Source organism: Chenopodium quinoa, unplaced genomic scaffold (assembly GCF_001683475.1).
Source record: "Chenopodium quinoa cultivar QQ74 unplaced genomic scaffold, ASM168347v1, whole genome shotgun sequence".
Classification (NCBI taxonomy): domain Eukaryota; kingdom Viridiplantae; phylum Streptophyta; class Magnoliopsida; order Caryophyllales; family Amaranthaceae; genus Chenopodium; species Chenopodium quinoa.
This window is the reverse complement of record NW_018742881.1, coordinates 1,091,966-1,100,749: the sequence shown is the minus strand read 5'-3', so window position 1 is coordinate 1,100,749 and position 8,784 is coordinate 1,091,966. Positions and strand designations below refer to the sequence as shown.

The window sequence follows — 8,784 nt, the reverse complement described above, 5'->3', positions numbered from 1 at the left end:
TATAGTGGCCGCCTAGTGTGGCCCAAACCCATTTATCACGAGTTCTGAAACAAATCAAATTGTTGGATTTTCCTGTTTTTATTTTTGTGAAATTGATAGATTATAGGCTTCATCTTTATGAACTTCTGATGAGGTATAATACGAAGCTGTCTATTGATTTTCTATTTTATAGGTGACTTTGCAATTCTTTGTGGAACTAGACAACTTGTAATGTCTCAAACTCTATTACAATCTTACAGAGGATCTCAAACATTAACACTAATTATCCTATTTTGTTTATTGCTCAAATGAGTAATTAGTAGCCAAAAGCACCAAACAAATTGTATAATTCTACCAAGAAAAAAGGACCAATAACTCTACCAAGTTGAAATGGAATCATCTAACTCTCTGGATTGAGTCCCATAATCAAATCAAAGGAGAGGACTTGGTCAGGGTGGTTAGTTCTGCTTGAACATGAGTTCTCGATTTCCAAGTTCATTGGTGGTAATAATGGAACGGTGGCACAGGTTATACAGTGTCTAGTGAGAGGACATTGATGATACCAAAATTTCTATAATACAGGTGCTGAATCAAATTTGATTGAATTGTCTGCAATACATCAGTAATATGGTATATACTGTATATGACAGTGAAATACTGAAATTGATACAAATTGCTACAAACAGCAATACATCAGACAAATATTTGTAAAGATAGATTTATGATACTCTGTAGAGTCATAGGGACCCGAAAAGTTTCTGAAACTCACCCACATTTTCTCTGCAAGCCCAAGAGAATGGTCAGGAAACCTGAGATATTCAGTACTGAAGTTGAACAATATCGCAGTAAGTCTGTATGACAGTAAGAATAAGCAAAACTACAGCAGCGATTGTAGAAATCATGGACCATGGATTGTTGAAGTAATCTTGGCGAAGTATTGCCTTCCAGCGGTTCCAAGGAGTCCCACAATACTCGTTGAGAGACCTACATATATCAGCATAATAGAAGGTTACACGTGAGTATGTCGTTCCTTTGGAGATATTGCTGAACATTCTGTAAACATCCTCGCTGCTTCCAGGGGAATTCAGTATAATCCCATGATTGACCAAGACTTCTACATCTTTCCTGTCATAGATGAGGCTGTCTAAAAAAAGAACATAATCAACCACAAAGGACTCCCGGGGATAATGACATTGTTCAAAGGCAACCAAGTTTCTGAGTTGAGATTCCGTATGATTTTCCAGCATTAACTCGGGTATATAAAGGACACCATTTTCAAATTTGATATTGAGAAACTTATCATCTTTATCAACCTTTAATGTCACACCTGATTCATAGAGTTCGGAAATCCCATCAGGGAATTCCCAATATTCATCCGCATGGCAGATCTCTTTCCTCTCTGGTGGTAGGTAGTAAGTTCTCAGGAAATCAACCAAATGCAATATCTTCGTCTTCTTGAAATGCTGAGGGACCTTGCCAAGGCCTATCATACATTCACAAGTGACCTTCAAGAAGCTAGGAGCTTTTATGTCATCTTCAAAAGCAATGTTGTATAAAACTTCAAGAATGAAAAAGGGAACTTGGTTCTCAAGCAGTTTAAGATCGCGTAAAACTGCTTGGCTCAGAGCTGGCCTGTGAAAGATACGGTCGTTGGGATCAATAGTGCTTCCATGCCAAGTTAAGAAGAACTCAATAATGAAGCAGCCATCAAGCACTAGCATTTCTGTAAATTCTAAGCTGGAGAGATTGATGGTTGCCAAGTAACTATTTCGAGCTTCCTTCTCCCATTTCATTGCCGCAGTTAGGTAATCTTCCAAGTCCCTGTTACTATTTCGTTGAATAAACCTCTGTAGATATCTCAATTTGTGCTCCTCCATGGCTTGATATTTCTGATTGCCACGATGGAAAGGGCCAATAGAGATCAGGGAAGGAGTGTATGAGTTTTCATTAACTTTCCGAAGATTTGTGGGGATTCTATAGATACAGCATTTTGAAGAAAGAGGGGAAAGTGTTTCACACTTCTTTTTAATGTTAGTCGCCAACTCATCAATAGGGTCCTCCATTGAACTGCATCATATAATAGGTGAAACATCAGTCAAACATACAAGTTGTTCAACCAAAACTAACAAGATATATAAGCTGATGTGATCAGAAAAAAGTCTCAGATCAATTACATCAGTATTTATTGCTATCAATGGCGGTAGTGCTGCACCATTGTAGCCAAGACAAAGAGTGCTCATCCTAGTCTAAGACAATTTTCAAACCAGTATCAGTGTTTTTACTAGCTATGGCTGGAAATTAAAAAAGGCCTCTTTTTTCCCCTTTATCAGAAAGCAAATTGCAGAGGCTCAAGCTATTTCCTACTGTAATTTGAAGCCTAGATTTGACTTACTCCAATAAATTAAAATAGGCTTAGCTCAATTAGAAACAGGCATCACCATACCTTGCAAAGTTGCAAACAGAAGGAAATCTCGGAAGCTTCAAGGTAAAATGTAAAAGACCAACTTCATGATGGGTCCACAAGCTCTACTTCGACTTCAAATTCCTTAAGAATGGGAACAAATTATAAATCAGAATTTTGCACAGCGATTAGAAAGGAAAGGCACAAAGCTCAGCATTTCTAATTTAACTGAAAAAAGAGAGTTTCTCTACTTCTGCTCGATCTAAACATGTCTTGACTGATCCTAATCGTCAATTAAGGCATAGTCCATAGTTTCTTTACTTCTCACTTCGTTTCTCCTCCTATTCGTCCCTCCTACATTCCAATTTCTACAGCAATCGTGAGTTACTAATGCAACTTTCTGCTATATTTTCGACACGATACCATAGGGTAAAAAAAAAACATAATCTGATGTGGTTCAGCTTGTTCAATCAACAAGGAAATCTAAGCAGGATATTAGGATAATCAATAATCATGATTTATCTTTAAAAAAAAAAAAAATCATGATTTATCACAACCCCAAATAGTAAAAACATAGATATGACACAAATATTTGATTTTCCAACATCAGAATCACAGAAAACAGCATAATTCCTTTTATTATAGCACAAAACTAGGATTCGCATTAATACAATTTACTAGCAACTTTAAAATTAATGAATCACCCCTTTTAATTTTCTGAGTGAAGCAATTAGGGTTTTCAACAGAACCAAATTAAATTCCAGTAATTTCTCAAAAACAATCAAATGATGACAACGGCAACCAAAGTACAAGATCAGAAACAAATCACTAAAATACAATCAAAATTAAAGTTAAAAAATGGCAATTTATGATGACAAAACTAGATTAGAAATTGGGAAATGTGATTAATAATGAAAATTGAGATTACCTGGTTTTGGAAAGACAAAAGATGGAAGTTGAAAAGAAATTGATGAGCAGCAGCTTAGAAAACCCAGAAAAATGGCGACTGATAGTCAACAAGCAAACTCATAGTCAAAGCAAAGAGAGACCAAGATTTGTTGGTTAATTGATTGATTGGGATTTGGGAGGGAACTACCTTAAGTGGTTAACCAAACTAATGTTTTAAAATGGAAAAACGTACGTAAATAAGATTATTTGTAATTACCCAAAAAAAAAAAAAAAAATTGACAGTTGTACTTTTAATGTACTTAAATAAAAGATAGGAATTATTCATTGTACTTTGGCACAAAGATTCTAAAAAATTGAAGGCTGAAAAAGTACATTAGTCAACCAAACGTGGAATAAAAATACATTAAGGGGTCGTTTGGTTGGGGATATTCAACAAAGGGAATGGGAATCAACTGTCCCGATTCCCTTTGTTGTTTGTTAAGCACTTTCTTTCATTCCCTTTACCCCCTCCATTACCCCAAATCCTTCCAACTTCATCCCCCACCCCCCTAGACTTTTCCATTCCCTTTCCTTATCCACCCCTTCACCACCCACTGCCACCAGTCACACCTCCCCCACCACCCACTGCCACCAGTCACACCTCCACCGCCATCTTTGCCCCTTCCCCGACCACCGCCTCCCTTTCCCCGACAACCGCCGCTCTCTCCCCGACCACCCCTCCCCTAATTACCTTCCCCCACCGCACATTTCCTTCACTTTCCAGCCACCACCCGACCATCCCACCGCCCAGCCACCACCCAACTACCCTTCGTCGCCCTTCTTCGCCGCCAACAACCCTCTCGTCGACCATCCACTAACCTTCCTCTCGCCACCCAAAACCCTTCCCTTCCCCCTCGAAAACCTAACCCTACCTCGAAAACCCTAAAAAATTCAATCTGCTCCTCGCTGTAAAAGCCGTCGACCACCAGAGAGTTGGGGGACGGTTATACGGGGAGAGGGAATAGTTTCTGGGGTTTTTGCGGGGCTGGGGAAGGTTTCTACGGGGGAGGGGAGAGCTGTCCAAGGGCGGAGAGCGCCGGCGAGGGGAAAGGGAACAGCGGCGATGGGCGGCGAATGGCTGGGCATGTGCGGACAGTGGTGGGGGGATGGGTGGTGGCTGGAGAAGGTGGGTAGTGAAGAAATTAGGTGGTTGTGTGGTGGTGGTGTGGTGGTGGGATTGGTGATAGTATTTCCCTTTGTTTTTAAAACAAACATAGAAAAATTTGGGTATATTCATTCCATTCCGATTACCCTATGCGAACCAAATGGCCCCTAATTATACATTAAAAAAGTACAACTGAAAAAAAATAGTGTATTTGGGATATTTAAAAAAAAATTACTAAAAAATAGAAAGGTAGAATATAATTTTAGAATACCCAAAATAGAAAGGAGGAATGTAATTTAGAGACGGATGGAGTAATCTAATACCCTAGAAGGAAACCTCATTTTATCTCCTTATTTATCAAATGGCAAAACTGTAAATAAATCAACAATTTTGTCTAGTCATCAACATATTTGTAAATAAATAAAGTATTATGGGGTTCATTTTTAGTCATAGCATAATTTTAAATAAATCAACTATTGTGGGGTCATTTTTAATAAAAAGTTGGTATTCATTTACGGTTTTGTTATTAGATAAACATATTTTGTTTATCAAGATGTTTATCAAGGTGATAAACTTGTATTTTCTCATACCTTACTAATACCTTCAATTAAATTTTGTTTTAAAAATAACACCTTAATGACAAATTCCGGCCAAAAGTCGAGATTCCGGAGTAATAGATATTGCAACTTTGATTACGGAGTAGTAAGATTTTGTACAGTATCTCGCAATTTGTTATATAACCCACTGTTGCTTACATGTGAGTTGAGATTATTGTCCCAGTTTGAAGTATAAGGAGGAATGTTGATAAACCCTATATATATTTATTATAATCAGTCACAATTATGAAAAGTATTGACTGTAATTTATTATTCTTGTTGGCATACTAGATTATTGTCCCAGTTTGAAGTATTAGGAGGAATGCTGATAAACCCTATATACTTGAATCAGAGAATGCAAAAATTGTTATTGTCTAATTGCTAAACGAAACAATACCTGTAATAAAAAGTGAGCAAACAGAAAATTGGAATGAAATAAAGTACAGTAGATCACTCTGGCCTAAATTAGCAACTCAAAGAGGTGGTGAGCTCCTGAACTCGAGTTCACAAGTGCCAAGCTCACCAATGGCTCTTTGAGGTAAGGTGTATGAAGTATTGTGTAGATTCCCATCGAGTGGAAATTAATGTACTTAACCTATATAGGCCATAAGATCTTATAAGTAAAGGCGCTTAATCAAATTTGAAAGAGGCAACAACAATTGGCCTCGTGAACTTCAAAATTAATAGATGACAGTAAAACTGATACAGATTGCTACATACAAATGCAATTTCTAGAAACTTTTGTGCAGCAACAACACAATTGGTTTCTAAAATAACCATCATTTCCTCTGCAACCACAAAAGAATGTTCAGTAAAATTGGGATATTCAGTATTGGAGTTGAATAATATCACAGTAAGTCTGTATGACAGTAAGTATAAGCAAAACTACAGCTACGATTGTTGAAATCATGGACCATGGATTACTGAAGTAATCTTGACGGAGTATTGCCTTCCACCGGTTCCAAGGTGTCCCACTGTACTCGTTGAGGCGCCTACATACATCAGCATAATAAAAGGTTCTACGTGAATAAGTCGTTCCCTTGGAGATATTGCTGAAGAGTCTGTAAACATCTTCACTGCTACCAGGAAAGTTCAGTATAATCCCATGATTGACCAAGACTTCCACATCTTTCCTGTCATAGATGAGACTATCCAAAAACAATACATAATCGATCAAAAACGACTCCTGAGGGTAATGACATTGTTCAAAGGCGACCAAGTTTCTGAGTTGAGATTCCGTGTGATTTTCCAGCATTAGCTCAGGTATATAAAGGACTCCATTTTCGAATTTGATATTGAGGAACTTGTCATCTTTATCTACCAGTTATGTCACACCAGACTCGTAGAGCTCAGAAATTCCATCAGGAAATTCCCAATTTTCATCCTTGTGGCAAATTTCTTTCCTTTCTGGTGGTAGGTAGTAAGTTCTCAGGAAATCAACCAAATGCAATATCTTCGTCTTCTTGAAATATTGAGGGACCTTGCCAAGGCCTATCATACATTCACAAGTGACCTTCAAGAAGCTAGGAGCTTTTTTGTCATCTTCAAAAGCAATGTTGTATAAAATTTCAAGAATGAAAAAGGGAACTTGATTCTCAAGCAGTTTAAGATCGCGTAAAACTGCTTGGCTCAGAGCTGGCCTGTGAAAGATACGGTCATTGGGATCAATCGTACACCCTAACCATGTCAAGAAAAACTCAATAATGAAACAGCCATCAAGCACTAGCATTTCTATAAACTCTACACTACTGAGACTGATGATTCCCAAATAACTATCTCGTGCTTCCTTCTCCCATTTCATTGATGCAGTCAGATAATCCTCCAAGTCTCTATTATCATTACGTTGAATGAATTTTCGTAAATATCTCAATTTTTGCTCCTCCATCCCATGCAATTTTGGATTGCCACGATGGAAGGGGCCAATGGAGATTAGGGAAGGAGTGTAGGAGTTTTCATTTATGTTTCGGAGGTTTCTTGGAATTCTGTAGATACAGCATTTTGAGGACAGTGGGGGTAGTGTTTCACACTTCCTCTTGTTGGCATTCGCTAACTCATCAATCGGATCCTCCATCGAACTGCATCATAAAACATATATACTTCATTAGTCAGATATACAAGCTGCTCAGCTTGTGGAGTTTTCATTCAACCAGAAACATCCAATATCAACAAGAAGTACATGATATGAATCATATGATCATAAACATGTACCACACCAATATCTATTGCTATAAAAAATCAACCATTGTAACCAAGACGAAGAATGCACATCCTACTCGAAGGTAAGCTTCAAACCAGAATTAGTAATTTCATCAATGATGGAAGGAAAAAAAAAAATAGGCAAAAGGCCTATATTTGTGCCCTTTATCAGAATGCAATCAACTTGTGGATACTCTCAAGCTTAAGTCTATTCCAACTGTTATTCAGATTCTTCGAATGTGAATAAATACGATGAAGTAACATTGGCATATAATCATTCAATTATAAACCGGAATTCATACCTCACAAACAGAACGAAAACTTTGGAATCTTTACAACAAGACTTAAAAAGAACACAATCAAGAAAACTTTAATTTAGAACCTTTACATCAACTTAAAAGAACACAATCAAGAAAACTTGAGAACCTTTACATCAACTTAAAAGAGCACAATCAAGAAAACTTAGGAACCTTTACATTGACTTAAAAGAACACAATCAAGATAGATCCTACCAGCTCGGTTTCATCTATAAGAACACAATCAAGATAGATCCTACCAGCTCGGTTTTATCTATAAGAACACACTCAAGATAGATCCTACCAGCTCGGTTTCATCTATAAGAACACGCTCAATATAGATCCTACCAGCTCAGTTTCATCTATAAGAACACGCTCAATATAGATCCTACCAGCTCGAATTCATCAGCTTATATACTCTAATGATGGTTATTCAATAATACAGTAAATCAGTTATTAACCATTAATATTTCTTTTGTAAACTAATGAATTAGCCTGTATTTAATACCAATAAATCACGAAGAATTAGAACAGTTCTGCTGATTGTCTGATTGAAGCATGCACATAGCTTGATCTTACAGATTTTACATCTCTTCTAGGACCTAAGAAACTGATGGGTATTCAAAATTACCCTCAAATTTTTTTTAAATTATACTACTATCTCTAAATTTACAAGAGAAAATATGTGTTCCAACATTTCCAATTGACAATCAAGTTGCTAATTCAAAAAAAAAAATCAAATTAAATTCAAGAAATTAAATCCTCAAAAATCAAAATATAGAAGTCAATCCAAGTATCATAAAATTGAAGTTGAATATAGAAGTAGCTAGCCAACAATTCCATGATCATGATTCATGAATACAAAAAAATGGCAAAAGGAAAAAGATTAAATAATGAGATTTCTGATGAAAAAAAACAACATTTAAATTAGCAATTAAGAAGTTAGAATACCTGAAGAGAAAATTTTCAAAAGGTGGGATTTTTAGAGCAAATTGATTGGCAGCTGTTTAAGAATTACTGAATTAGGATGATCAATGGAGATAGTGAGCTCATACTTTACTCAAAGTAATGAACTGAATACAGAGAAAAAACCACGTCATTTTTTTTTAATTTTTTGAAGGAAGAAACTTCAATTGATTAATTCATTTGATTGATGCTCTATAGCCAATTCCACGCATGTGAATGAAAGTCATACGAAGTAATTAAATACTTGTACTGTATTAATTAATATTTGTACATCATCCATTATCAAGTTAACAACAT

At 36.5% G+C, this 8,784-nt stretch overlaps 2 protein-coding genes across 2 annotated transcripts; both read right to left on the bottom strand.

Moving 5' to 3' along the window:
* Positions 1-532: 532 nt before the first annotated feature.
* Positions 533-3,867, bottom strand: LOC110726763 (UPF0481 protein At3g47200-like). Its single transcript, XM_021906263.1, has 3 exons — positions 3,309-3,867; positions 2,423-2,524; positions 533-2,046 (listed from the first exon to the last, which is right to left on the bottom strand). Exon 3 carries the CDS (start codon positions 2,040-2,042, stop codon positions 798-800), a length of 1,245 nt encoding a protein of 414 aa, XP_021761955.1. The 5' UTR covers positions 2,043-2,046; positions 2,423-2,524; positions 3,309-3,867; the 3' UTR covers positions 533-797.
* A 1,801-nt stretch (positions 3,868-5,668) lies between these two features.
* Positions 5,669-8,709, bottom strand: LOC110726762 (UPF0481 protein At3g47200-like). The gene is made up of 2 exons (XM_021906262.1): positions 8,473-8,709; positions 5,669-7,104 (listed from the first exon to the last, which is right to left on the bottom strand). Exon 2 carries the CDS (start codon positions 7,098-7,100, stop codon positions 6,354-6,356), a length of 747 nt encoding a protein of 248 aa, XP_021761954.1. The 5' UTR covers positions 7,101-7,104; positions 8,473-8,709; the 3' UTR covers positions 5,669-6,353.
* Between the last annotated feature and the right edge of the window lie 75 nt (positions 8,710-8,784).

Coding starts and splice junctions, on each gene's coding strand:
- LOC110726763 (XM_021906263.1), bottom strand. CDS start 2,042: ATGGAGGACCCTATTGATGAGTTGGCGACTAACATTAAAAAGAAGTGT.
- LOC110726762 (XM_021906262.1), bottom strand. CDS start 7,100: ATGGAGGATCCGATTGATGAGTTAGCGAATGCCAACAAGAGGAAGTGT.